The 27,913-nt window shown below is 46.4% G+C and overlaps 7 protein-coding genes across 9 annotated transcripts in view; 6 read left to right on the top strand and 1 right to left on the bottom strand.

Annotated features, from left to right (window-relative positions):
* The window catches only part of LOC117896733 (heparan-sulfate 6-O-sulfotransferase 2), a 100,740-nt gene extending 86,794 nt beyond the window's left edge, over positions 1-13,946 (top strand). The window contains exons 3-6 of the mRNA XM_034805197.1: positions 5,011-5,349; positions 5,413-5,961; positions 6,024-6,208; positions 12,700-13,946. Of these exons, the coding sequence (XP_034661088.1) occupies positions 5,011-5,349; positions 5,413-5,961; positions 6,024-6,208; positions 12,700-12,835 (1,209 nt within the window). The 3' untranslated portion in view covers positions 12,836-13,946. The remainder of the gene's footprint in view (positions 1-5,010; positions 5,350-5,412; positions 5,962-6,023; positions 6,209-12,699) is intronic.
* Positions 131-773, top strand: LOC117896744 (venom serine protease inhibitor). The gene is made up of 2 exons (XM_034805210.1): positions 131-260; positions 322-773. Exons 1-2 carry the CDS (start codon positions 164-166, stop codon positions 564-566), a joined length of 342 nt encoding a protein of 113 aa, XP_034661101.1. The 5' UTR covers positions 131-163; the 3' UTR covers positions 567-773.
* LOC117896723 (golgin subfamily A member 4) lies at positions 8,671-11,685 on the top strand. Of its 2 annotated transcripts, XM_034805187.1 has the most exons (2): positions 8,671-10,864; positions 10,955-11,685. In XM_034805187.1, the coding sequence occupies exons 1-2, from the start codon at positions 9,065-9,067 to the stop codon at positions 11,558-11,560; spliced, it is 2,406 nt and encodes an 801-aa protein (XP_034661078.1). In that variant the 5' UTR covers positions 8,671-9,064; the 3' UTR covers positions 11,561-11,685. The 2 variants fall into 2 exon arrangements, with proteins under 2 accessions (XP_034661078.1, XP_034661076.1); XM_034805185.1 differs by having other exon boundaries at positions 8,671-11,685.
* Positions 13,947-14,952: 1,006 nt separating the features above from the next.
* On the top strand, positions 14,953-17,201 carry LOC117896724 (solute carrier family 22 member 8). Its single transcript, XM_034805188.1, has 4 exons — positions 14,953-15,578; positions 15,639-15,793; positions 15,859-16,485; positions 16,547-17,201. The coding sequence occupies exons 1-4, from the start codon at positions 15,001-15,003 to the stop codon at positions 17,122-17,124; spliced, it is 1,938 nt and encodes a 645-aa protein (XP_034661079.1). The 5' UTR covers positions 14,953-15,000; the 3' UTR covers positions 17,125-17,201.
* Positions 17,202-18,353: 1,152 nt separating this feature from the next.
* LOC117896725 (solute carrier family 22 member 13) lies at positions 18,354-22,467 on the top strand. 2 transcript variants are annotated; one of them, XM_034805189.1, is made up of 5 exons: positions 18,354-18,641; positions 20,327-21,084; positions 21,138-21,644; positions 21,703-21,846; positions 21,906-22,467. In XM_034805189.1, the coding sequence occupies exons 2-5, from the start codon at positions 20,361-20,363 to the stop codon at positions 22,307-22,309; spliced, it is 1,779 nt and encodes a 592-aa protein (XP_034661080.1). In that variant the 5' UTR covers positions 18,354-18,641; positions 20,327-20,360; the 3' UTR covers positions 22,310-22,467. The 2 variants fall into 2 exon arrangements, with proteins under 2 accessions (XP_034661080.1, XP_034661081.1); XM_034805190.1 differs by lacking the exon at positions 18,354-18,641 and adding an exon at positions 20,051-20,168.
* On the bottom strand, positions 22,345-24,452 carry LOC117896731 (putative fatty acyl-CoA reductase CG5065). Its single transcript, XM_034805195.1, has 8 exons — positions 24,345-24,452; positions 24,063-24,287; positions 23,916-23,983; positions 23,760-23,855; positions 23,245-23,699; positions 22,903-23,180; positions 22,635-22,845; positions 22,345-22,552 (listed from the first exon to the last, which is right to left on the bottom strand). Exons 1-8 carry the CDS (start codon positions 24,406-24,408, stop codon positions 22,486-22,488), a joined length of 1,464 nt encoding a protein of 487 aa, XP_034661086.1. The 5' UTR covers positions 24,409-24,452; the 3' UTR covers positions 22,345-22,485.
* Positions 24,453-25,569: 1,117 nt separating this feature from the next.
* Positions 25,570-27,482, top strand: LOC117896858 (solute carrier family 22 member 1). Its single transcript, XM_034805387.1, has 2 exons — positions 25,570-26,338; positions 26,398-27,482. The coding sequence occupies exons 1-2, from the start codon at positions 25,618-25,620 to the stop codon at positions 27,399-27,401; spliced, it is 1,725 nt and encodes a 574-aa protein (XP_034661278.1). The 5' UTR covers positions 25,570-25,617; the 3' UTR covers positions 27,402-27,482.
* Positions 27,483-27,913: the final 431 nt, after the last annotated feature.

Here is a 27,913-nt window from a genome sequence, read left to right as displayed (position 1 = left end):
TACATATACAATTTAAATCTACATAAACTTGTGTGTGCGAGTTGTATCCCCTGCATGATGCTTGACTAATTGCCCCAGACGCAACGAAACGATTCGATTTGCTTAAAAAGTTGCAAGTCTTAGGCGAAAGTTTTGCTCGGCAGACACATTCACACATTCCTTCATGTTTGTTCGGCAACTAACTTTAAGGCTGTGCCAGCCTCTGTTCCTGCCGCTGATCCTGCTGCTGGGAGGCAGCTTTGCTGCGCCCCAGAATGGACGTACGTTAGCCTGTTATTAAATTCTGATACCAAATTCATGTCCAGGAGTTTCATACCGTAGCCTGCGGAGAGAACGAGGTGAGGACCTGCCTGCTCTGCAATGAGCCCAGCTGTACAGTGCCCAACTACCTTGATCCGCACTGTAAACACATTAGTGTGTGCCGCCTGGGCTGCGGCTGCAAGTCGGGATATGTGCGGAATGATACCACAAATCGTTGTGTTTCCATCTACGATTGTCACACTTTCCGTTGGTTCAAACACGACTTTCGTCTCGAACGCCTCTTGGCCTCTAGGCCCATACTGTGAAATTGTGAATTTATTTCTAATTTTTCTACCATTTACGATTGCTACAAACCAGTTGCCAACGAAGCATTCACCATGTCAGCCGTCTCTCAGTGTCCACTCTTTTTGTTTCTCTTGATTTTTATTTGCATTTGGAGCTCGTTTGTGCCCAGCCTTTGGGCGCAGATGCAGTCGAAGGGCGTGGAATATGGCGAGTTGAAGAATAAAACCTGTAAGTGCAGATTGCAAATCGAATTTCCATTGTACATTCATTTTATGTGGTTTTCCCCTGTAGTATGCATTGACGATGGCATGGGCCACGAGTTGTGTTACTAGGCTTACAAATTAATTGAAAATTTCTATGTCCTGAATAAGTAATAAATGAAATTGTAGTCGAGTGCTCTTTCTTTGTAGATGTCACAACCAAACTGTGTACACTCCGCTCTACATTTCGCTTGGTTCCATTTCATTTTCATTTTATGACGCACCACGAAATTGTCTCTGGGGAATTCCATGTTTGGTTTTTTTTTTGCAAACGAAAGTTTTGCTGTTGATTTTCGCTGTACTCGAAATTTACGACATTGTCTCTCAAGACTGTGCCCTGACCCCAATCTGTGTATAGCATTTTCTCAGTGGGTCCTTGGGGCTGCCTTCTGTGTCTTTGCTGGTTCGGAGAGTTCATAAAGCATACAATCTTAAATATGTGCTTCCAGACCGCATAAATATTAATTTAGTCACTCTTACTGGCGGCTGTTTTACTTTTGGTTTATTCTCGTAACATTTGTCATTTTGTTTGCTTGCAGTTTGGGCTTATGAATGAAAAATGATTGCTCTCTGGCTTTTATTTTTATTTTCCCTGTTCGCTCTCTCAGGGTTTTTATTGGCAGGTACTCTGCCGCCAAGTGTTTGGTTTACGTTTCAGTTAAATGAGTTCTTTGTGGTTATATTTTTATGTATGCGATCAACTGGCAGCAGGAGGAGGAGTAATTGGCAGGCATAAAACTGTTGAAGTCTAGACAGTTTGTGCCATGAGTTGTGTGGGGTGCTAAAAGCACTCTGGGACAGCTCTATTTTTCCCTCAGCATTACTCACTCCACTGTCCATTAGAGAAGACAATTATTTTAAGCATAATCCAGCAGTCAATGAAATTCACATGGACTCAATGGACAATATCCGTTTATTCCACTAAATTAGTTAATTTTTCCATTAAATTCTATATTCACAGATTCCATTCGATGATTGCTCTCTCTGTCTCGCTCTCTCCCCTTTTTGTTATGTTTAATTCAGTGAATATTTGTGTGCAGGTCCATCAATTATTTGCATATTTTATGAATGTCCATCAAATGGCGATTCCATTCCCTGCTGAATGGGGCATAATGCATGGCCCCAAAAAGCATGCAACACATTTTTGCATTTCCGCTTTAGCAAAATCAAACTTTTAATGCTTCCGGTGGATGCTGTAGAATGTGTGTGCACATGTGTCCCATGTGTTTATACGCGCATAAATTTCTAACGAATTTAGCACAAAATAATGATTATTTTTATTATATTATTACCCAACAATGGCCAGCACGCTGACCATTTTCCGTGAGATTTTCCAAGGGACAGCAGCGGCAACGCCGCGGCAGCATGAAAAGCAATTAAATTGCCGGCAAAGTGTTCCCTCACACACAGACACACATATACACACAAACAGCAAATTGTTATTATTTTTATTGTAATTGTTGCTGCCCATCTGGTCGCCATTTGGGGATGCTCATGCTCGGCGCCGTTTCATTTTAGTTGCAGTGCCGCGCGCTGAAGCACCGAAAATAAAATTAAATTACCCATTAGTGGTGGATTTTCGTCTCATATTCTTTTTGCCACATACACACCAAATTGTATTTAATGCGTGTTTACGTGCACCATATAAATGTATTATGTTTTAATTTATTGTCTGCCTCATTATTCCCTCTGCCGCTGCATCTCTCTCTTTCGCTGTTTCTTTGTGTTGCAAAAAAACCCAATTGAATAAAAAAAAAAAAAAAAGAAAAGTACTCTGCTGTACTGCGCATTTTAAAGCTCCATTTACAGCACTTAAAGTGCCACTAACTGACTTAAGAACAGAACACTAAACAACTTGACAACAATTTATATATCAAAAGCAAATAAATCGAAGTTGTCCTTGGCCTCTGCACCCCCCAGGAGCCCACTAAGGGGATTAAGGTAAAGAGCTTCGGGACAAGGACTCTACAGCTGGCGATACGGGAGTGCCAGCGCACAATTTTTCTTGCAGTTTTCTCTGCTGATAATCGAATTGGTTCGCTCGCTGTTGTGGCTTCGCTCTCTCTCTCTCTCTCTTGGCCGCTTGGCCACAATAAATTCAAAACTTTTGCGCTTGCAGGGCACTCCCTTTGGACCTGTATACCTCTTTGTGGTTTTACACTGTCCGAAAAGGATGAAGTATAAACTTCCGCAGTATGGAATGGATAACCCAGGGGTAAAATATCCTTTCAGTAATTTGGAAACTTAGTTGAGGATCTAAAAAACTTCCAAGGCTGCCAAAATATGTCAAAAACTTGCCTGCTCTTTTCCCTAAGTGTAGCATTTTTTCATCTCTCTCGTTTTTCTGGCCATTTAAATGGCCAACTTTTATGGAAACAAGCTTACACGCATTCCTGCACACCCCACACGAACAAGTTGAGTCCGAAAAGACTTAAAGATAAGAGTAGGGTTGGGGCTGGGATGCATCGGGGCATGAGGCATGCGGCATGCGGCATGGCAACCCCCCTGGTGTCCTTAATTTCTTATGGCCAACAACCATTCCGCCCGCCTGCCAATTGTTTAATGAGCTGAGTTTCTGCCTCTGAGTTTTGTTCCTCTGCTCCTCGTGCTGCTCCTCCTGCTGCTCGGCTCCTCTTGTTGCGTGTTTTGCTCATTTGGTCTTCTGCTAAGCAGCGGAAATTGTCAGATAAGAGAAAATTCTCACAAAGTTGCTCATTTTAATCGAGAAACTTTTGTCTAGTTTGATTGCTCAGAGAACACAACTATAGTAGAATGGGGGTTTGCGCTTCTGTGTGTGGGTTTGTCCTGACTTGCGGACAGCTGAGGTCTTGTTTTATCTTTTTATTGAAGCCTGGTTGTCAGGAAAATTCCTAAATAATGATAACAACAACAAGAGAATATTGGCAGCAGCATTGCCCGCAGCGAAGGCCCATGGCCTGGGGAAACTTATTCTAATTAGAAAGTTATGAGTGGTGGAAGCCTAGGCATTTTTGAATATTTCTACGCCATCAGAAAATGATGACAGCTGCTGGCGGCGCCAGAAACTTGAGGCTCTTAATGAACAAAGACCAGATGTCAGTATGGATTGCCACTAGCTAGCAGCTTTTCTGCTTCTAACTTGTATATTCCCTCTGCCTACCATTTCACCAAGAATGATACAGAAAGGCAGTTGCCTTTCCCTTCAGATCAATCATATTGGTTTATCTTAAGAGAATATTTTTGGTACAGCCCAATCTAAAGGTCTCTATTCAATTATTTTCATTTTTTATTGGGTTACTTTAAATATCCAGAACGTTTTCCGATCAATTCCGATCAGACATTCAGAGGAACACACATATCTAGTTGGATTTTCACCACCAAATTTCCTGTACCTTAAATTGAGTTGCCAGCCGAAAAGTATGCCATGAGATAATTAACTTTCTTATATGGAGATTCACCCATAACCTCTGGCATCTCCATTACTACTTAATCCACCTGGAATTCCTTACTACAACGCCCCATCCACACACACACTCGTGTATCCCTCATATTTATGGCCAGTAAATATTGAAATTCTTCAACTTAATTGTTGTGAGTGCAATGAAAAGGGGATAAAAGCTTGTTCTCGATATTAATAAGCGTTGAGTACGTGCCATAAATAAAAGTGCACATTCCGTTGGTGCAAATAAAGTGAGACACGGTGAGAAACACATCAGCAGCAGCTGCAGCAGCCAGACGGGGAGATGATGCTGAGGGGGGGAAACTGTATACTCGGGCGATAGGTGGGGAATTTTCCCAGTGGCTGGAGGCGTGCCCCCACCTGTGTCGTATGCAAAAATTCGCATTTAATCCCGATGTGCATTTAATTAATGCTGAAAATAAATACTCTCCGCTGCGAGAGATGGGCGTGGCAGAGGCACTTACTCGGACGTGGACACCGCCCTTTTGTGTAATTTTGCAGCCAATAAATTTAATTTAAGTCTCAGCGGCGACAGCGAAAATGAAAAATGAAATTACATTCACACCACTCAGGGATCATTATGATGCCCTTTAGGTCAGTTTATAAGTGAATGGGAAACGGTATAACTGATTGGTTGAAGCATATATTTCAGTGAATGAAGGGTTTCATTACAGGGTATAACAACAGTCGACTAACTACCGCCTACAACCCCACTTTAATGTTTGCTCTTCGCTTTCTCTCTCCCTCGCTCTTCTGTAACCGCAGGTATGCGCCCTATCCAAACGCGCCGTGATACTTCAGTCCTCGGATATACTTGCCTATAATGAGCTCCCACTCCATCAGGCCAATAGCATTTCCAACAACAACAACAACAATGCGAACAGCAACAATAATGGGGCCATGGGTGGCGGCATCACGGCAATGGCCTCGAAGGCATCTGCACCGCAGAACATCATCGCCAATGCCGGACTGAGCTACGAGGATGTGCTCAACGATGATTTCCAGTTTGATATGGATGGTCACGATGTGATGGTCTTTCTGCACATACAGAAAACGGGCGGCACCTCTTTTGGCCGCCATTTGGTCAGGGACTTGGACCTGAAGGTGAGCTTGAAATTCCCCCCATCAGTGATCCTCCATTAACCTTTTTCTTCTGATGCCTCGCAGCGACCCTGCGAGTGTCAGCGACAGAGAAAACGCTGCTATTGCTTCCGTCCGCATCGGAACGAGAACTGGCTCTTCTCGCGCTACTCCACGGGCTGGAAGTGCGGCCTCCATGCCGACTGGACCGAGCTGACCAGCTGCGTGGACGTGGAGCTGGACAAGAACGAGGGCGAGACGGCCAAGCGTCGGTACTTTTACATATCGCTGCTCCGCGAGCCCATCTCCCGCTACATGTCCGAGTACCGCCATGTGCGGCGCGGTGCCACCTGGAAGGGCTCGCGGCACTGGTGCCTGGGGCGACAGGCCTCGGCCAACGAGCTGCCCGCCTGCTACAAGGGCAAGGACTGGCTGGACGTGGATCTCGATCAGTTCGCCGGCTGCGAGTCGAATCTGGCGGCCAATCGGCAGACCCGCATGCTGGCGGATCTGGCACTGGTCGGCTGCTACAACAAATCCTCGATGCCCGCCCACGAGCGGGATCGGGTGATGTTGGCCAGCGCCAAGCGCAATTTGGCTGCCATGGCCTACTTTGGACTGACTGAATATCAAAAGGTTGCACCATTAAAGACAAAACCAAATTGAATTTATTATTGAATATTATTCTCGTCTCTTAGATGTCCCAATATATATTTGAGGAGACCTTTAACCTGCGCTTTGCCATACCCTTTGAGCAGCATAATACCACCATTTCGGCGACAGCTGTGTCCAATCTGCGAGCGGATCAGAAGCGTCGCATCGAGAAGCTCAATGGCCTGGACATTGAGCTTTACGTCTTTGCCAAGAATTTGCTGTTTCAACGGTAAGTAAAAAGAGAATCTTTCTGTCCTTCCTTCATGTAGTCTGTAGTCGCGGTTACAACACGTTTTTCTGGTCATAAAACCTGAACATCCGTCCGGTTCTTTCTGCGCATCGGCATCTACGCGTTGGGAGCGTCTGGGCCGTAGGTCGATGACTCAGTTCCTTTTGTATCCCATGAGGGTGCCACGAGGGAGAACCCTTTGAGAACGGTGCCCCTGCCTTTGTTTCTTTCACTTTGTGTTGACATTGGTTCAGGCAAAGGTTATTGTGTGGAAAAAATAATTGAATGGATCCCATGGTGGTGCCCATCATTAGATCGCGTTACTTTTTAGCGGTTATGCACGAGCAGGCATGGGAAAATGATGTTCAAGAAGGTGTTGCCATAAAGGGAAAGTCATCATTAGCCCAGAACATCATTTATATTACTTTTGGGTCTTTCGATAGAGGATCATATTATTGTGGAACTGTTTTGTGTTTCAGCCATTGACAAAAAGGGTCTAGAGATAGTGAATATGAAGTCTGAAGTTCCAGAACTTTAATTTCAAATTATTTGCAAATCTAGCGAAAGATCTCCCCCAAAAACAGTTCCGCATTAGCAAAGTCTTTCAAAATCCCCTTAGGACGCCTTACTTCCTTACTTCCTTATGTCCATTATCTTTCTGTTGTCTGCTGCACACACAGCTGTGTCTGACCCACCCAGAATTCTATGCTTCCTTGATTTAGAACCCTAGAATTAGCACCTTTCAGTTGCTAGAATATTCCCAACCTTACCATTGTTAAGCAATTGAGTAGCAACCAGCTGAGCAGTTGCCAGTTGTGACATTTTGCCTGTAGTTGCCGAGATAATGGAAGGAGACACGCTGCCTGGCTACCACAGGATCAGCAGGATACCCAGATCACATACCCAGATGGGATATAGACCCTCTCGATTGCTTAACTCCCTCGCGCGATCAAGCCAAATCAATTTGCCTTAGAAGCTCTCTCTCTCTCTCTCTCTGCCTGAGGCATTTTCCACGCAATTCAATTCAATTAAATTCAATGCGCAGGAGCGAAGGACCCGCCCATTTCCCTCGTCACATTTACACATTTTCCTTTCTAATTATGCGGGCTTCGGATTTCGTATCAAATTAACAAATTTATGCTGGCTGCCAGCTGGAGTTCTCGCGTTGCGTTGGAGCTAACGGACATTTTTCCAAGCTATCAAGCGATATGCCATTGCTCGTACTCCTGCAGGATCAGTCACATTTGGGAGAAGGACAGACAGATGTGACTGTCAGACAGCGGCAGACACATTTCCCATATATAAAAACACTCCTTCTGGAGGAAGAGTAAGGGAATGCGGAACCCCTGAACTCTCTCTCTATCTGCTATCTCTGCCGCTGCCTTATACATGTATGTATTTACCCCCACCCGTAGCGCCTATGAACCCTCCTCGCCTTGTCTTTGGACTACAATTGCAACATTTGCGCGCGCTAAAAGTAAAAACTACTCGTACCATTTTCTATAGTTCACAAACACGATGCCGACGTCTTGACAAACACATAGATAAGGACAACGACTGCGGCGTCTAAGGATAAGGAATTGTGGCACGAACCACCACCAAAATAAGCAGAGCGTAATAAATCAATGGGGAGAACAACAACGAATACGAAATGCTCTAGAAATTGCGCTTTGAGCATTAAGGGAAAAGTGAATTGTGCGAATTTTATGCTTAAAGAATAGTGCAAAAAGTTGTGGCTATATTTTAGCATTTTGTATTCGTTGTATAAGAGAGATACAATCACCATGAAGCGTAAAGGAAGTGGAACGTTTAACAATGAAAATAGACTAAAGAAAGACTCGTTGTATGATCTATCTGTAATATAAGTCACTCAGTCTCATACTTCTATCCAATGATTTTTGATTTTCCGTTACATTTGTACCAGGAAATCTAGAATCTTCCATACTTCCAGAACAAACATAAATGTTCTTACGAAAGTCATTCATCTACCATTCGCTATTTTCGCTATTTTCTATATACCTAAGATATAAATTGGTTCTGTGAAATCAGTACTGAATATTATTGGTACCTTAAGTATCAATTAAAAGGAGTGCGATAATTGTGTTCACAGAATAATCATACACCAACTGTTATTTCCACAAGCCACCAAACTTCTTAAGAAATACAGAAATACCCCACCTGGCTTAGGGTATAGGCAGAACAACCCGCAAAGGTGAGACACAGCGACAAATACGAGCAGCAGTACCAGCAACAACAACAACAACAACAATGAAGGATCACTTCCACACAACGACCCTTTGCCCGTTCCGATCGCGAGGGTTGTTCTGCGCCTTTTGTGTAGCGGCCATATAGCCCGCAAAACCTCTGTGCACTTCTCTTCCTCTCCACTGCGCTGCTCTCTCTCTGTGCGTTTCTTTCCCTCTGCATTGCACCGTTCGTTTTGGCGTCTGCCTGTGCGCTGGCGCAGCGACAGAGAATTTAGTTAGGTTTTGACAGCGGAACGCGTAGGTACAGAAGAGAGCAACGGGTAGCAACGGGAAATTACGGGATATTATTGCAGTAGTGTAGAGACCACAGACCACGAATTACAGAACACAGATAAATAGTACAAAATTAAAACGGACAGATTTGTTAAACAGTTTACCCAAAAGAGATAAAAGAAAGAAACATAAATTAAAAGTTAAAGTTGTGTTTACGTTTTATTATTGAAGTTTTTGTTATTGCTAAAAGTTAAACGAAAGTTGTTTATGAGACGTTAAACCGTAAAAGAAACTCGCGCAAATCCAAAGAGCCAGCAAAGCCAACAAAAACAAAGTTTAAGCTTCAAACAAAAGACAGACAACAACAGCAGCCAGAATGTCCTTCTCCAAGGCCAAGTTGAAGCGTTTCAATGATGTTGATGTGGCGCTGTGTGCCTCGCCAGCTGCCTCCAACAGCTCTGCCGGTTCCACGGGCAGTGCCACGCCCACAACAGCTGCTGCTGCAGCCGCTGCTGCCGCCACAGTTGCCGCCAACCCGGCACCCGTGCAGCCCGAGCGCAAGGAGCAAATCGAAAAGTTCTTCAAGGATGCCGTGCGCTTTGCCTCCAGCTCGAAGGAGGCCAAGGAATTTGCCATACCCAAGGAGGACAAAAAGTCCAAGGGTCTGCGTCTATTCAGGACCCCATCGTTGCCGCAGCGTCTGCGTTTCCGTCCGGCGCCCACCCCCACGGAGGCGTCTACCAGCGGCGCTTCGACAGCGGCCTCCACGCCCCTGCACTCGGCCACCACAACGCCCGTGAAGGAGGCGAAGTCCGCCAATCGTTTGAAGGGCAAGGAGGCACTGCAGCAGGAGATTCGTCACAAGAACGAGCTGATCGAGAGCCAGTTGAGCCAGTTGGATGTGCTGCGCCGTCATGTGGAGCAGCTGAAGGAGGCGGAAGTGAAGCTGAGGGAGGAGCACGAGCAGGCGGTGGCCAAGACGGAGCAGCTGATCGAGGCCTTGACCAGCGAGAACCACTCGTACAAGGAGCGCAACGAGCAACTGAGCGTGGAGCACTCCCAGCTGATGGATCGCCTGTCCGCCATGGAGCTGACCTTGCACCAGCAGCGGGAGGAGCACGAGCGCCACGTGGACACACTGATCGCCGAGAGCGAGGCCCTTCGGCTGGCCAACGAGCAGCTGCAGCTGTCCAGCGAGCAGCAGATGGCCGAGCAGAATCAATTGAATGTCCAGCTGAGTGCCCTGCAGGCGGATGTGGCCCTGGCCAAGGAGCGTTGCAGCGAGGAGCAGCAGAAGACCGCACTCAACATCGAGTTGATTGAGAATCTGCAGAAGAACAATGCCTCGCTGCTGGCCGACGTCACTCTGCTGAAGGAGCAGATCGAGCAGGATGCCTTGTCGTACGCCCAGGAGGCCAAGAGCAGCCACGCCGAGCAGGAGTGCCTACGCGTGGAGCGCAACACGCTCAAGAACGATCTGGCCAACAAGTGCACGCTGATCCGCTCGCTGCAGGACGAGCTGCTGGACAAGAACTGCGAGATCGATGCCCACTGCGACACCATTCGGCAGCTGTGCCGCGAGCAGGCGCGCCAAACGGAGCAACAGCAGGCGGTGGCCAAGGTGCAGCAGCAGGTGGAGAACGACATGGAGAACGCCGTGGAGCGTGAGAAGAGCTACTGGCGAGCGGAGTTGGACAAGCGCCAGAAGCTGGCCGAGAACGAGCTCATCAAGATCGAGCTGGAGAAGCAGGATGTGATGGTGCTGCTGGAGACCACCAACGACATGCTGCGGCAGCGCGACGAGAAGCTGCAGAAGTGCGAGGAGCAGCTGCGCAACGGCATCGACTACTACATCCAGCTGAGCGATGCACTGCAGCAGCAGTTGGTGCAGCTGAAGCAGGACATGGCCAAGACCATCACCGAGAAGTACAACTACCAGCTGACGCTCACCAACACCCGGTCCACGGTGAACATTCTGATGGAGCGCTTGAAGAAGTCCGACGCCGATGTGGAGCAATTCAAGGCGGAGCTGGAGTCCGTGCAGCTGGCCAAGGGCGCCCTCGAGCAGAGCTACCTGGGACTGCAAGCCGATGCGGAGCAGCTGCGCCAGCAATTGACCGAATCGCAGGAGGCGTTGAATGCGCTGCGCTCCTCTTCGCAGACGCTGCAGAGCGAGGTATCGTTGAAGGAGTCGATGCTCCATGAGCTGCTTGCCGGCGAGGCGGAGACCCTGGCCAAATTCAATAAGATTGCTAACTCGTTCCAGGAGCGTATCGACGGTGACGCTCAGATGGCCCACTACTACGAGCTGCAGCGCAAGGACGAGACCCGCGAGGCCTACATGGTGGACATGAAGAAGGCTCTGGACGAGTTCGCCACCGTGCTGCAGTTTGCCCAGCTGGAGCTCGACAACAAGGAGCAGATGCTGGTCAAGGTGCGCGAGGAATGTGAGCAGCTGAAGCTCGAGAATATTGCCCTCAAGTCCAAGCAGCCGGCATCCGTATCCATGCACACGACACCCAGCAAGGCCAACAAGCCGAACACCACCGATCTGGAGAAGATCGAGGATCTGCTCATCGACTCGGAGCTGCGCGCAGAGTGCGACAAGATCACCTCGTGGCTGCTCAACTCCTCCGAGAAGTGTGTGCGCCAGGACAGCAGCAACGAGATCAGCGAGCTGCTCTCCTGCAAGTCCTCGCCACGCCCACAGCGCACGCCCAAGGTTGCCACGCCGCACAGTCCGCGCACCCCACGCACACCACGCACTCCCCGCTCTGCGGCGGGCACCCCCAAGAAGACAGTGCTCTTCCCCGGCAAGGAGAACGTGCCCAGTCCGCCCCAGAAGCAGGTGCTCAAGGCACGAAATGTTTAGGCTACTCCCCAACCCACCCTCATCCACTTCTCTATCCTTATATCCTATATACGAGTACTATTTCTATTATAAATTATACTTTAGCTAAGATCTGATTCAAAATACATAAATTCTACACAAACAAAGTTGCATACAACACAAGAACGAGTTCTCCTTTTTCCGTTCTTTGATTTTGCTGTGTGCTGGCATTTTCCCAGGCCGGAAGTACATAGTAGGATGGGTTGGGGGGGGATGAAGATGAACCACCACCCGAATCGACCGGTTGGATAACCATCTTGCGACGCTGATTGCGCACACGTGAGCCTTGTGCGCAGTTCACTCGATGGGAACCCCCCTCGAAAGGCACTTAGCTTCTCAGGCGGAACGAGGAAACGACGCACCAAAATGTGCAGCTGCGCCTGCGCCCCATTCTCATCCTCAAGGGTGGATTCGTTAGGCCGAACGTCTTGGGCACAGAACCGAGAAAATACCCATGCACCACCACCACCACCACCACCATCCCATCCAACAGTCGGCTGCAAGCTTGGGTTGGGTTTTGGGCTGAAAAAGTGTTTCATTAACTGTGACTTGGGCCTGTTGACTGACGGGGTTTTTCCTCGTTTTTTGTTCCTTCCCTCAAAATCTTTTGGTGCCTGCCAGAAAGAACCTTTTGTCTTGGGCCGGAACAATGCCGCTCGCTGCTTATGACCTTTGACATTTTTCTGCACTCACAATGCGCCCGGGGCAAGGCAAACGCTACGCCAAGAGTGTATTCCTGTGTGTGTGTTGAAGTCTTGCCCAAGTCTTGGATTTATTTATTGTGTGTACATACTCGTACTCGTACAGCTGTACTTCAGGCAGCTGCATCCACAATTGACGGGGTTTTTACGACAGGGCAGGGTGCATACATCGCACATAAGAAAACATTCTATTGCGCACAAGTAAATTGAGCAGCTTTTGTAGGAAGAGCGTGCAACAAAGGTTGAGAGGAGGGTAGGGTCCGGGTCCCATCCCAGTGGAAGGAAGAAAATCCTAGCCCTGCGACAAAGACAAGTTGGGAAATGCGTAGATTGCGGAAAAAAGTAGATTAAGGAATGAAAAACTGTACCCTCGTTACCTGAGTGAATATTAATTATTTGTTTGCCTATTTCTCTTTACAGTTTTGAACATCTGAAGGCAAAGGACACCAACTTCGAGCAGCGGTATGCTAATCTGGGGAACATCTACTTCAAGCAGGGCATCACGGAATTCAATTGGGACAGCAACGTGGATGATGCGCTCAGCACGGATCATTGAACTCGAAACCAAATATTAATGTTTAGCAACTAGCATATAGTCAGACACCAACTCAGCAAAACATATTAAATATAAATATAGGTAGCTGGAGTGGATGGCTGAAGCATAAACACAACCGAAGGACTTTACACTAGCGTCTAAGGATTAATGTTAATGGAGCAGACAAAAAACACGCTAATCGTTTTGGCTTGTCTCGCCTACAAATATTACTAAGAGCCCCTACAAATAGTAAAGCAAAATCTCTGTGCGCGTATTATAAATTTAAACCTAAGCTACACTCAGAAATCTATGACCTAACCGTACATATTCCTTGCTGATAAGTCGCGCACACATCACACCACAATAAAACCATCAGACGAATTGTAAATACTTTTGCATAATGCATAATACATGATATAATATAAAACATATTTTATAAATATAAAATCGAGTTCTAAAACCAGCTGTTGTGAGCCAGTGTGGGAAGGAAGGAAGGCAAAAACTCGAATAGAATGTACACTGTCACAGCGCATCGACTACACGCCATAAACTAGATTAATGAATTAGTTTTAGCATAGTTCTTTTTGTTGTATTGTTAAAGCCAAGTCTCTGCAAAGCCAAATCCACACTTAGTCTAAGTACGTAGTGCTTGGGAAATGTTTTCGATCCAACAACGCATTTATTTTATTTAACCGCTTAGGCAACCACCTCCCCCTGTACATACCGCAGAATGCCATTTAAGAAAGGATTCTAAATAAAAACCAAATTCAATTTTAACACGCGTAGAGAGTAGCGCACGTAGCTGCTAATTCATTTTTACCAACTACGATTATTGTTTTGGCCCAACAATTGGAGAGCAAAGTGAGTTTGTTAGCTGACATAATTGTTTCAGACAATAATTGATTGGAGATCGATACCAAACGAAAAGCGATTAAAGCGATGAATGCAACATTTGAATAAACAAAGCCAACGAAAAACATATACAACAAAGCAAATTGCCTAAATCAAAACAAAACAAAACAAAACAAACAAAATAAAACACAACTTAACCCCCGAAAACCAAATGTAAAATATATTTCAACTATTGATTAATTATGATACAAAACACTGAAGTTGTCGTTTTATATAGCAACCAAGAAGAGCAAATACATGACATTGAATAGGTAAAGCAAGATTCAGACACATTTTCTTTTGCATTTTCACGATTATGTGGCGACGACGAGTGGAGTGACATTTGTAGTGAGAGAGAACGAACCACACAATCATCATAATAACATCACACACACATACATAAATACAAACATACAGATCAAATTGAATAAAACAAATGAATCAATAAAACATACAACAGCCGTATCTATTTATTCATGAGCGACGAAATTATGTATAAACCAAAGGATATGGAATATTAATATCCCATTAAACCCCATTGCAAGGAGGAGTGGCAAGTGGGCTGGCACAGTTATTGCGAAAAAAGTTGCACCTAAAATATGGTGTGAAAACCTAACTGTTGAGCCAAAGTTTTAAAAGATCTTTTAACATTTTACGAACACTAGGGGCGCCACTGTATAATGAGTCGTAACTCCGTCCACGCAGGCGGAAGAATCTTCCGAATCCTTCCATTAAAATATATAATTTTAAAACGTTATTTTGCAATAGGTAATATTTTTCATGAGTTTCTCCGCTATGTGTCGACCGCACATCGTTATTTTTTGTGATTGTAAAAATATACTTTATTTCTTAATATCAAAACCGCAATGGGAGACCTTCCGGACCAGCACAGAAGTCTGTGAGCTTTTATAAACTTCAAAAGCTCATCTTCGCGTGAGGTGTGAATCTTGTCATATTAATTAAAGCTTCATCAAATAAATGGGCTAAATGATCAATGGAAAATTTGTTTCTTGCCCAATTTTAAGGAGATTGAATAATTTGGATAGCTCTTTCCCATTTTGCATGCAGCACACGTCATTGGTGGTATAAATAAAAAGAAAACAATGCTAATAATAAGTCGTCACTCAGACTCGGCACAAAATCTCCGACTAATTTGCACCAATTTGCGGAGACAACTAAACAGTAGAACAAACATCGTTTTCCACCCAGTCAGTCAGCCATCAAAAAATCCGATCGATGAAAAATTAGCAAAGTCAGTCCGAGTCCGTTCGCCGAGGTGTCAGCGCGGCCTGATCATGCCGGAATCTGAATCGGAATCGGGTGGTAGTCCAAATCGACGCAAGTCATCCGTTGCCGTGGACGTTGTGGAGCAGATCCATGGGAGTTTTGGGCGCTGGCAGTTGCGGACAATTCTGCTGATATTTCTCTGCAAGATTCCCAGTGCCTGGTTCATGGCCTGCATCATCTACACAGCGCCGTATCCCTGGAAAGGAGAGCTTGTGTGTCGTCCGTCAGACTGGAATGCCAGCGAACCGCTGCCACAGGAGAGCGCCGACCGTCGCATCAACAATCTGTGGCAGGAGGAGCGCAGCACAGATCGACTGTTCAATGTGGATGTGTGCAATGCCTATGCCCAGACCCTGGCCCGTGGTTTTGTGAGTCGCCATGGACAGGAGTGGAATGCCACTGCCCCGAAAGACGATTCAACGTCATCTCTGCCCTGTGAGCAAGTGGAGCACACGACGGCCTACAAGTCGCTTATCACGGAATTTGATTTGATTTGTTCGCGACGCGTTTTGGTGGCTGTGACGCAATCCTTTCATGCTCTGGGTGCGCTGATTGGTGGACTAATGGCCTACACGGCTCTCAAACGGTTTGTACGCTGGAAACTACTGCAATGAAATCGATATTAATGGTTGAATTTTCTGCTCAGCATCAGTCCGCGTCGCCTCATGCTGCTGGGCATGCTGGGACAGATCTTCTGTGGCAATCTCACAGGTCTGGTGGACACCTACCAGTTGCACATTTACTTTCGCTGTCTCACGTCCATCTTCTGCGCCCTCATGTACACCTCGGGGCAGTTCATATGTAAGTGGAGAGCAACCCAAATCAAAAGACCCAAGACACGAACTCACTTTCATCTCTCGCTTCAGTGAACGACATTACCTCGGGACAGGCGCGCATCATAGTCATCACATTGTCGGAGCTCTTCTGGTCGATTGGACTGGTGCTGCTGCCCGGCATTTCCATATACTTCGATGACTGGAGCTACCTGTACGTGGCCATATCCTCCTCCCTCATCGTGCTGGTCTGGCTGCACCGCTGGATTGCCGATGCTCCGCGCTGGCTGTTGCGACATCAGCGCGTTGAGGCGGCACTGCGACAGCTCCTGGAGTCTGCCACCTACAACAATCGCAAGGTGCCGCTCACGCTGGATGTTCAGCTGACGGCATATGCCAAGGATCTCGAACTGGCGGCCGAACAGAAGCGCAGCTACTGTCGCATCTGGGATGGGGAGACGAAGCGCAGTCAATTGATTTACATTCACTGGATCTGGGGCTGTGCCATGGTGCTGTACAACATCACCCTGCTGATGATACGTAACCTGGGAGCGGCTCAAGTTCATGTGAACACTGCGGCCTTGGGATTCGCCGAAATGGTTGGCGTCTTTGTGGGCCTCTACATGATTCTCTATACGCGTCGCCATTGGCGCTGGGCCGGGAATCTAATGATTGTCGCAAGCCTAAGCACCTATCTGGTCTGGCTGCTGCCTGAAACTGGTAAGAAATCTGAAATAATTTGAATACTCTTACCTTAAACTCTCTCCTTTTCCGTAACTAGAACGAAACTCACGACGCGTGGGACTGGAGCTCATCTTCTGGCTGATTTTGAAGCTGGCCAACTCGGCTTCTATAGCCGTACTGACCACCTGCACGGGTGAAATGGTTTCCAGTGAGAACCGAGTCTTGCTGATGCTCTCGGTGGTGACTTTTAGTCGCCTGTGCCTGGTGTTTTGCCCCTTTCTGAGCGTCTTGACTGTGATACATCCGTTGGTGCCCATCACCATCATTGCCACCGTTGGCTGGATCTATGGCCTGGCCCTGCGACGCCTCAACCGTTACTACTGGAACACGGAACAGCCCCACATCAGCCAGGTGCCCACGCCCAACACCTACCGCCGTCACTCGCAGATGATTCTGCGTCGCTGCAGCTCCGCCAGCACCGAAGTCAGCGGCTACAGCAACGAACTGTTGAGCAACTTTGAGCGGAATATGGCTGTGAGCATAGCCGATATCTGGCACATCAATTTCTATCCCATCAATGAGTGTGACAGCCTGGCGGAGATGGAACTAGAGAAGAGATCCGAAGAGGTGGGCACAACTGAGGCTGCCAAATCGCGCAGTTTGGAAACCATTTGAAGGGATTTTGCGGTGCCTAAAAGTAGGCTTTGATTAAAGATACATTTTAATGTGAGTTGGAAGTGATGCACAATAAGTTATGGTCTACCTATACTAGAAATTACCTTAATGCAAGTCCTTCCCTAGGAAAGTAGCTGATTTCTATGCTTTAAATTATTTTGTTGCAATAAAAATTATAGTAGGAATTTAATGACATCTGGAGCACATCCTTTTCCATATGTTTGGCAAATAAAATCGTTGGATTTCGCCACAAAAATCGAAGCTTGCCTGAAGGTAAGCCCAACCGGTATTAATATCAATCAAAATCCGAGCATTTGGCGTCACCAACTGTTAATTAAATTATGAATCTTTCGTTTTTTTCGATACCAAAAAGTGATGAACTCAATTAGCAATCGACGTGATACGCGTTATAACAAATTAAACTAATTTAAAAAACAATTATGATAATTAAATGATGCACATCCTGTAGCTAATAATTCAGAGAAACTCTGATAAGATCCACTGAGAGTATTGAAAACGCATTAATCAGATTAATTGCTGCACAAAATTAATGTAGGTCAATCGCAACTAAATACAGAACCCAACAATCGATGTGTCATTGCAGAAAAATGAAAAAATAAAACAGCAAAGCAGACAATAAAGATTAAAATAGAAATCCGCGCGAGAGAGGGCAGAACAAGTTGGCTTGGATAGCACTTGTACCCACCGGCAAACAAGCTGATAACGTAAAGTAAAATAATTATTACGGCCCCTAAGCCATAACCCCTTTAATGGAGCAGAGCCCCCTCTTACGTTGTCGCGCCAAGATAATGCACACTTGATTGCTAAACTCAAACAGAAACCAATATCATAAAGAGCATTGAGAGAGGACACTTTATCGATTAAACAGTCTGCTGTACAATAAAATTAAATATTAAATGGGCAAACAAGTTGCGGAAGTGACATGTAACCCTTGACCACAATTGTCTCGCCTTTATAAAAACAGAATACATTTCCTCTTGTAGAACTACAAAAGCCCTGAGCTGTAAGGATAGTCAACTAGACCACAAAAACTCGATAGAAATTTCGAAAAAACAAAAAAAAATATCGAACTCTGTTAATAGGTTTTTATTATTTAAGCAAATTCATTTAGAAAATTAACGCTCGAGTCTCTCTGTCTGCTAGTGTGTGGGCCCCACAATCGGGACTGTCTCTGCGGCCCCTATGGTGGCGATACTGTCGTCAGTTGCCATTTGATTCTCAACCGATTGAGACGCGTTCGCTCCCCAGGAGAAAAACGGCGGCGCGACGTGCAAATTGGAAAGCTGCCTTATAGACCCAACATCTACACGCACGCACACAATATTTATTGTTCGCTTAATTAATTTATATTAATTTGTATGCAATCAAATAATTCAACAGACAAAAGTGTATCGTTCACTCTCATAGAAGGAACAACGTTTGAATGTTTGTGGTGTTTGGCAAATTGTTTTTTGATCGCTGATATCAAGAGTTTGCCATAGTTCCCGTTGATAAAGGTCAGTAACAGGACAGGCACTTTCGAGTATGTAGCAAAAATATTTAAAAGAAAACGCAACGTAGTTCCATAGTTAATTGGAGTGCATTCCATTAAAATGAATGAATATTTTGGTTATTTATTACCGTGTCAAAATCTTGAGCACTCTATCAGCTATTACGCCTTCCTGGTACATGTTGTAGTTCAGTTGTTCGCGCTGTGGGCAATTATTAATTTGCATTTGGATTCTAAACAAGTCATTCAACTAATTGCACGACCTGCCTTCGCCTTCGTGTCCATTGCATGGAACGAAAACTAACCACTATCGGATCAAATAGGAAATTCAAATATTCAAGTCCAGCGAGACCAGATTCCAGACCAGTTTCCAATAATTAGCACTACCTGGAAAATATGAACCTAAAATATTTGCACAACCAATAGCCGGACAAACAGATGTGCCGCCTGGCCGCTGGTCTGGAGGTGGGGCAGCTTCCATACCAGACAATACCAAATTAGCGCCTACGGAATCGAAGCATAAAGAGTGCGGTCAATAAAGTTGATCAAACAGAGAGTTGGCAAGCGAAGATCTAGCCAATTAACAGATCAATCGTATGACTGCAAATCTTCGCAATGTTTGTGCACTGCAAATAAACAGATAATGCAGTGGAACAATACTCATTATCTGCCTTTAATCAACCGATGTCGATACAACTTAATGTTTGAGGTGCGTGATTTACGATACGATATCAAATCAGTGCAAGGAGACAACAAGAACATTCGTACATACATATGTATGTATGTATGTACATGTACAAATGTACATATGCTTGTTTGTAGGGGGAGAAGAAATTAAAGCAGGTAGCAGAAGCAAGGGCAAAAGTCCAAGAGAACAGAGAGAGACAACATTGCAAAAGCTTACGACATGCCCGTTCATGTTGCTCTCTTATCTTCTATGAGCATCAAATGCGAGAGAGCGCATGCACAGCAGCATAACTGTTTCTCTGGTCAGCTGAAATGCAAGCAAGCAGCAAGCAAAGTCGAGAGAGTGCAGCCGACAGCATAACTGTTATTTGTACCTTCTTTCTTGTACCCTCTCAGAGAGTATGACAGGTCAGGTTATTCTTTGTGGCGTGTGACTTCATTGCTTAATGTGCACAATTAGCATGTCTTATTTTAAAATGTCTGCTAACTAATGCACTAAAATTTGATCCCAATCGGATGAACATTAAACCAAAGCACACGTCTCATTTATGGGTTCACCGCCTTTGGCAGGCTGTTAAGAGGCAGAAGGGTATTTCAACTTCGTCATGCTCTAAATATTTTCCTTGCCAGACTATAATAAACATTCGCAAAGTAACTTCAGTGGATCGTGAACATGTTAACCGCAAATATGAGAAAAGCCCCAAAGTAGATCACTAAAATTTGTTTGAAACTTCCATCCATCCTTGTAATAATGAAAATCAATCAAATAAACAGTAACCGCAGCACAGGCATTTCAACAATTCCGCGTGATATTCAATGCTCTTCTTGAAGTCAAGTGATTTCAGCTGTAAACCGCTTTCAATTTATATCAATTGATTGGGCCAGAGGGGAAATACTACAAGGAGAGAGGCAATATTGCAATATCCGAGCAGAAGAATAAATAAACAGCTGAGAAATATGCGAGGCAAAGCAGCTAACAAATGTTTTGCAACTCATTTTCCACAGAATGTCCCACTAGCGAGGAGGATCCACTGCAGCAATGGTTAATCTACCGGCCATACGAGCCGGACGTCCCACTACGCCCAGTCCGCAGTTGTCCCAGCGCCAAGTCTCGCACGCCCATTCGAATGAGATTGAAAGTGAATCTGCCAAGAGAATGAGGGCAGTCACACTCCCAGCTCCGACAGCAGCACCCCCAGGCAGCGATGTCATTGGCGATGTGGTGGGGGACTTCGGCATCTGGCAGCTGAGAACGATCCTCATCATATTTCTGTGCAAGATTCCTGCCGCCTGGTTCATGGCCTGCATCATATTCACCGGCCCCGAGCTGTATCCCGGCTCGGAGTTCACCTGTGACACCAGCTACCTGGAGGGCAGCAGTGGCAGCAGCTCCAACTACAGCATCTCGGACAATCAGTGCTATGTGATGGATGAGGCCACGGGCAGTACGACGGAATGCGAACAGTTCTCCTACGTGTCCAGCTTTGACTCCCTGATCATGCAGTTCAATCTGGTCTGCCTGCGAGACATCTTTGTGGCATGGACTCAGTACTGGCATCTGTTTGGTGTGCTCGTGGGCGGCGTGCTTGGCACAAAGATGATGCTGGGCATTAGTCCAAGGAGCACCTACTGCGTGGGCGCTGTGGCACAGATTGTGTGCGGCGTCGTTACGGGGTATGCCCGAGACTTCAGTCTGCACTGCGCCTTTCGATGTCTTTCGGCTGTCTGCTGTGCCATCATGTTCACCGCTGGACAGGCTATATGTAAGTCCATCGAATACTCCGGAAATTCCTATCTAAAATTCGTGTCCCACTAGTTGCGGATATCACTGCTGGAATGCATCGCATTGGTGCCATCATCTTGTACGACACCTTCTGGTCCGTGGGTGTGATCCTGTTGCCTGGCCTCTCCTCATTCTTCAACAGTTGGTCCCTGATCTATGTGGGCATTACCTTCCCCACCATCATGCTGATTGTCTTGCTCTACTGGACTCCCGATTCACCCCGCTGGCTGCTCAAACATGCCGTAGATCGTTTCTCCATCGACAATGTGGAGCAGATTGTGCGAGAGGGTGCCGCCATCAACGATCGCACCTTCAAAATCCCACCCGACTTTCGGCAGCAGTTGGACCAACTCAGCCAGCGACTCAAGGCCCAACCACCGCCTGCTCCCTGGAAGGAGTTGTGGGTGGGAAAGCGGGCCAAGACCCACATGATTGCCGCTCATCTGGCGTTGGCTTTCTTTGTGATCAACTTTATGGGCATGCTGCTGAACATACGATCCTTTGGCAGGGATTATCTCGTGCCGAATACCATTGCAATGGGTAAGGGGGAGGTTCAGCTATTACTTTGATCCAATATTAATAATCTTCCAACTGACAGGATTCTCTGAGATTATTGGCTGCTTCTTGGCCTTACATTTCACGCTCAAGCACAACAAATGGAAGTGGCAATGTGCTGGAGTGTTCAATATACTTGCCGGCATCCTAGGCTGTCTGGGCTGGATCTTTACCAATGCAGATCAGAGTAAATATGAACAGAATCCCCCTTCTAGATTGAAATCTAACACTTTTGTCCTTCCCTAGTGGATGCTGATCTCAAAGTCAGTTTATGGATGATCATTGCCACCATACCCAAGGCGGCAGTCTCCTGTGCCCAGTCCATGATTCTTGCCTGCATGAACGAACTGATGCCGGCCAATAAGAAACAACTCTTTGTGTTTTCCGTCGTCACCTGGGCACGCGTGTGGCTGCTGTCGGCCCCGTTCTTCAATGTACTCAAGAAAATCGATACGGCCATGTCGCTGACCTCGTACTGTGTGTTCAGCATTCTGGGTGGGATCTGCACCAGTCTGATACTCACGCCCCGGACAAGTGTGGCCCCTGTTGTGCCGCCTCAGGCAGTGGAGCAGTGCGACAAGAAGGAGCAGTCGCCCTTGAATGCACCCGTTTGGACCATCGAGTCGGATGTGAACAACACACGATTGTAGCATGGAATTGGAGATACTTTTATGATGGAAAACCTCTGTATAGGATAGCTTTTGTGTCGTATTACTCAGCTAATGAAACAAACATTCTTCTGTGATTAGGTTAAGTGAATTGTTATTCTAGATATTCTTTGAGTTATTGCAAACATAAAACTCTTAAATTACACACTTATTTCTGACTAAAATATGACGTAGATAAGCAACATGTAAAAGCACAAATGAAGAAATATCCAGACCCAATAGACCCTGCAAAACAGCGTAGGAAAAGTATTACTCATAGAACACACACAAGAGGAGAACTCTGCATATATTTGCCTCAGGCACTCACTTTGTTACCATAAGCTTATTGGAGTCCACAGTAAAGTTTTCCCGATGCAAATATTTGTTAATGCCAATCATGTGACGCCGCACGTATTCATCGTAGTCGAGATCTTCCAGGTTCCAGTAGAGCATGGGAAAAGTGCCGTTCTCAATCTGTTCTTTGAAGTAATAGCGACTTTTGTTCTTGAAGATCCATTCATTCAGCGAAAAGAAGCTGCCTGAAAGCGAAATCAAATTATAGTTGGATTTTCTGGATATATTCTTTGAGAATTCACCTGCCAGACAGGCCTGTCGAAACTTCCTGGCTATGGGCGTGACCATTCGCTTCTTCTGGGACAGCAGCAGCGTGCGCAGATCCATTAGCAGGGCGGGCACAAAGTGCAGCATCCACACGGCCAGCTCATGTTGGGAGGCACTGCGACGATACTTGAAGTTGGGGAACATAATCATACGCTTGGTGGGATAGATCCTCGACCACTTCATGGTTAGCTCCCCCAAATGCTGCCAAGTGATGGGGTTTGTCACACCCGATGTGGCATTGCAGATGCTTAAACTAAGGGGAAAAGATAAAGAGTGTCAGGAGATCATTCAGAAGATCACTTTCCCGCCACACTTACCTGCCCAACTTTGCCTTGTTAATCATCATAATCATCGCATTGACCACAAAGTCCACTGGTATGATGTCGCATATCATATCCTTGTCGCCCAATATGCTGCTGATGCCGCCCTTGCCAATCTCCATCATGATGCCACTGATGGCCTGTATGTTGTCGATCCAGCCGGGATATGGCTCCCGGTAGGCGGCCGTCACAATCGAGGGTCTCACAATCACAATGGGAATCACATCCTTGTACGCGTTGACAATCTGCTCGGCTATGGACTTGGTGAATGTGTAGGTGTTGACATGCGGGCCCTTGATGTAGTCCGACAGCTGATTGAGATAGTCTTCGGGTATTTTCTTGGTGCAGGTGAGGAACTGACGCCAGTCCACCGGCGGCAGTGTGGGATACACTTCCTCGTCCACATATTTGCGACCCGGATTGCAGTAGGCCGTGGAAACATACAAAAAGCTCTGCGGGGATTCAAGATCAGCAATCAATCAATCAATCAATCGACTCGGGGACTGACTTACCCTCAATTGTGTCATTTCTCTGCAGAGTTCCAGCAAATTGTATGTCGCCTGGGAGTTGACACGCGCTGCCACCTTGAGGCACTCATTGAAGCGCACCTGCAAAGCGAATCACTCATTTCAGATGTGGCAGCCAGCAACTTCCATGTGAAGACTTACCGTTGCCGCACTGTGGAAGATAATGTTCACCTCGCCGCACAACCTGACTCTGTCCGCCTCTGACAAACCTGTTGATGAAAGCACCCACCCCACACCACCTCAGGTAAAGCCAAAGTGGTTTAAGATGATTTTCACTCCAAGGCATACCGAAATTGTCGTCCTCAATGTTGCCAGCGAAATGAAAGATTTTCTTCAGTCGCTCCGGATGTTCGGCTCGCAGTCGCTCGAAGATTCGATTCTGCAGAAACTCCTGGAATCTTTGCTTGACGCTGACACCGCCCTTGGGTCGGATCAGCATGTAGATCCGCTTGATTTGTGGAAAACTCCAGAGCAGCTTCTCCAGCAGCGTCTTGCCCACAAAGCCCGTGGCTCCTGCATCATTCAATTGAGTTATCCATGGAGAGGCAGAGAGATCTGTGTCCCATTTACCTGTTATGAAGATCACTGAATCGTGGTAGATATCCATTGGGTTTTCCACTTTAGTCTTTTCCATGATGCGGCCACTTGGAAGCCACAACTGCAACTGACTGGGGCGACACTCACTCACTTTCCAACCAACACCAACTGGCTTTGGGAAAGAAAAGCAAAGCTTTGGCCTGGCTTGTTTTGGTCCTCCAGAAACAAGTTTTTTCCATGAAATTGCAAATGCGAGAAAATGCCATTTTCCAACGAAAGTAAACGTAAACAATTTCCGACGTAACACTTGCTCACAAAAATATATTATTACATCACAGATGGATTTGTGGATGCGGATTTCTGGACTTGGCTGGGTCTGGCTGCGGTTCACGATCAGAACTGCATTCCAGATTAAGATCAATAATGAATTCATTGAAAAATTGGGAGGTCTATTCGGAGATACCTCAAGTCAATACAGAACTGAGGGGTTTACCCTTTATCCAGGGATATCATTTTATTCATTCAAGAAGTGGCACATGAAACGTTTATACAAGAAGTTTAGATAAGATGTGTCTACAATATAGTAGACTCTCTTCTGGCCATGAACAATATTTGAGTTCTTTCAGAAATTAATTAAGCAAAAACTCATTGAAGAAACGGAGAATTAATTGCTGGCATTAAATATTTATAAATGCAAAAACATATGTGCAAATAAAGTCATGATAAAATGTGTGAGGCTACCTTTTCCTCTATGTATTTCTTCTTTGCTCTGCCGCCTCCTGTTCTGGACGGTTGCAGCGTAATGATTCCCGAAATAAATATTCTTTTCCATCTAGAAATTAATTATCAAAGTTTTATTGTGTCGATCAGTGTAAACTATATATAAAATACATATTTTCTCCACCTTTATTTATCAATAAGACATCGTATAAAAAGGTTTCCATGAACCATAATCCGATTATCTGTCTATTGATTGACTTAACCAATTGATTAGCTATAATCACATCAACCACATCACCTGCTGTCTGCACACACAGTCGCTGTGGAAAGTCTGCTGCCCGATGCGGTGCGCAGATCGCAAAATAGATCGTTCCCTCGCTGCCAGTTGAAATGTTTGCACCATCATTTAGGAACATTTTTTGGCGCTTATTTGCGTTTTGATTTGATTAGCGACGACATCGGAGGCCGGCACAGATTCGAAGCCCTCGAGTTTACCTGGCCGACTGAGGTGCTAAGCGAAGTCGCAGTCATGCTGGAGGGTTGTCGCTCTCAAGACGTGCTTACTAAATTTCAAAGCTAACCAAGGATGCCGGAGTTATCCCCCTGCAGCCCCACTGGCTGGACGCCAAAGGTGCGGCGCCACTCACCCACGCCCCAAGCTCTGGGCCAATACTCACACATCTTCACCTGCACCGATCCGGAGGCCAATGAGCCAGCTACTCCAACGCTGACCAGAGATACATCCACAGATGTCATTGGACACTTGCTGGGCGACTTTGGACTGTGGCAGCTCCGCACGATGCTCATCGTGTTCCTGTGCAAGATACCCGCCGCCTGGTTCATGGCCAGCATTCTGTTCACAGCCCCCGACCTCTATCCGGAGGAGGAGTACAGCTGCGATACGAGTCCATTTGAGGGCGCTGATAATAGCTCCGTCTCCGTGGACCAGTGCTTCGTGATGGTCAGCCACGGAGACTCTGGCTATGCCTTGCACCGCTGCCACCAGTTCCACTACAGCTCGCTGAGCTTCCACTCCCTCGTCATGGAGTTCGATTTGGCCTGCCTGAGCGACATCTTTGTGGCCTGGTCGCAGTACTGGCATCTCTTTGGCTTCTTCATGGGCGGCGTGGTGGCCACCAAGCTGCTGCCGGTGCTGAGTCCACGGCAGATCTACGTGACGGGCATTTGGTCGCTCCTCGGCTGTGGCCTGCTGACGGTTCTGGTGAATGATTTCAGTCTGCACTGCGCCCTGCGCTGTCTGGCGGCTATCGCCTGCTCCTTGATGGTTACCGCGGGAGAGGCCATATGTGAGTGTCCCTTAGGATATCGGAGAATGTTTCGTATAACAATTATTCCCCTTCCACAGTCAGCGACATCGCAGCGGGCAAGCATCGTCGGGCTGCCCTGCTCCTCTACGATACCTTCTGGGCCTTGGGTTTGATCCTACTGCCTGGCATGGCCTCCTTTGCATACAGCTGGCGGCACATTTACTTGGAGATTAGCCTGCCGCTGCTGGTAATTATCTTCCTGTTGCCATGGACACCGGATTCACCGCGTTGGGTGCTCCAGCACACAAAGGACTCCCAGACAGCCATCGATGGGACTGTGGAGCTCGTGCTCGAGGCCGCCCGCATCAATGGCCATTGGTTCCATGTCCCCAAGGACTTGCCCCATCAGCTGGAGTTGCTCAGGGAGCGGTTGCTGTCGCAGTCTTCGCCTGTCTGCTGGCTGGACCTCTGGCGAGGGCACAGCCGCACCACAATCCACATGGTGGCTGTGCACATGGCTCTGGCTGCATTTCTGGTGGTTCATGTGGGTCTGCTGCTCAACATTCGAGCCTTTGGCAGGGAACACCTTCTGCTGAACACCATGGCCATGGGCTTGGCTGAGATTTTGGGCTGCTTCTCGGCCTTGTACCTGACGTTCCACCACAACCCTCGCCAGTGGCAATGGGCAGGAGGCTTCTGCATCTTCGGAGGCTGCATTGGCTGCCTCTGCTGGTTCTTCAACGGTGTGGATATGCCTGACGCTTACGAGATCTCTTTGTGGCTGTTCTTGAGCACACTGCCCAAGGTAGCTGTCTCCTGTGGCCAGTCCATGATCCTGGCCTGCATGGGTGAACTAGTGCCGCCCGAGCACCGCACCCAGTTCGCCTTTTCTGCTCACACCTGGGCCAGGGTATGGCAGCTATCCGCCTCCCTTCTCATCCTACTCAGAGAGGTCAGCATAGCCTTCTCCTTGACCTCCTTTTGCATGCTGGTCGTACTGGGTGGCCTTTGCACCTGTTGCCTGGTCACTCCGCAACAGGAACAAGCACTGAAGAAGGGGCAGCAACGTGCTGGAAACGGTTGCCATAATCTAATTTTATAAGCCCGAAAGGCTTGTTGTTATTTTAGTTTTACTCCTTGTTAGTGTTTTAGCGAAGTATTTACATATAACCAAAAATAATAATGAACGTCAATATGCGAATTTAAACACGATAAAACGTTTGCTGAAAAGTGCTTTGGGGTTAACAATATCTTTAATATCAGTTGATCCTTCAATAAGGAAAAGAAAAGTAAGGAAAAATAAAATATATTTCAAGGAAATTTAGTGGTAAAAAGAATATGAAATTATGATCTCCCCACCAAGATATTTTATATAAAATTGAAAAAAGTCCTAAGCTAACGAATTGAAGAATTTATTTTAAATTATATTAAATATGTCCGTATTAGTAGATCCACAAACAAGTGGAACAAATCAAAAGAAAATTAAAATATATTACTCGGAAGTCTGGCCTATAAAGAACATCGAATTATGATCTCTCCACAAAGATTTAGATTTAGATTTAGTAGAAACATTTAAGACGTTCCTAAGGTTCCGAATTTATGAATTTAATTTTA

The sequence above is a fragment of the Drosophila subobscura genome, chromosome O (genome assembly GCF_008121235.1).
Source record: "Drosophila subobscura isolate 14011-0131.10 chromosome O, UCBerk_Dsub_1.0, whole genome shotgun sequence".
Lineage (NCBI taxonomy): Eukaryota > Metazoa > Arthropoda > Insecta > Diptera > Drosophilidae > Drosophila > Drosophila subobscura.
This window is presented reverse-complemented; position numbering and strand designations above follow the sequence as displayed.

Bases quoted from the DNA above. Each gene is read 5' to 3' on its own strand.
- LOC117896744 (XM_034805210.1), top strand. From the start codon at position 164: ATGTTTGTTCGGCAACTAACTTTAAGGCTGTGCCAGCCTCTGTTCCTG. The intron at 261-321 runs GTACGTTAGCCT...TTCATACCGTAG, and splicing joins TGCTGCGCCCCAGAATGGAC to CCTGCGGAGAGAACGAGGTG.
- LOC117896723 (XM_034805185.1), top strand. From the start codon at position 9,065: ATGTCCTTCTCCAAGGCCAAGTTGAAGCGTTTCAATGATGTTGATGTG.
- LOC117896724 (XM_034805188.1), top strand. From the start codon at position 15,001: ATGCCGGAATCTGAATCGGAATCGGGTGGTAGTCCAAATCGACGCAAG. The intron at 15,579-15,638 runs GTTTGTACGCTG...TTTTCTGCTCAG, and splicing joins GCCTACACGGCTCTCAAACG to CATCAGTCCGCGTCGCCTCA. The intron at 16,486-16,546 runs GTAAGAAATCTG...TTCCGTAACTAG, and splicing joins CTGGCTGCTGCCTGAAACTG to AACGAAACTCACGACGCGTG.
- LOC117896725 (XM_034805189.1), top strand. From the start codon at position 20,361: ATGGTTAATCTACCGGCCATACGAGCCGGACGTCCCACTACGCCCAGT. The intron at 21,085-21,137 runs GTAAGTCCATCG...GTGTCCCACTAG, and splicing joins CACCGCTGGACAGGCTATAT to TTGCGGATATCACTGCTGGA. The intron at 21,645-21,702 runs GTAAGGGGGAGG...TCCAACTGACAG, and splicing joins GCCGAATACCATTGCAATGG to GATTCTCTGAGATTATTGGC.
- LOC117896731 (XM_034805195.1), bottom strand. From the start codon at position 24,408: ATGGAAAAGACTAAAGTGGAAAACCCAATGGATATCTACCACGATTCA. The intron at 24,288-24,344 runs GTAAATGGGACA...TGAATGATGCAG, and splicing joins TTCAGTGATCTTCATAACAG to GAGCCACGGGCTTTGTGGGC. The intron at 23,700-23,759 runs GTAAGTCAGTCC...GAATCCCCGCAG, and splicing joins GAGAAATGACACAATTGAGG to AGCTTTTTGTATGTTTCCAC.
- LOC117896858 (XM_034805387.1), top strand. From the start codon at position 25,618: ATGCCGGAGTTATCCCCCTGCAGCCCCACTGGCTGGACGCCAAAGGTG. The intron at 26,339-26,397 runs GTGAGTGTCCCT...CCCCTTCCACAG, and splicing joins TACCGCGGGAGAGGCCATAT to TCAGCGACATCGCAGCGGGC.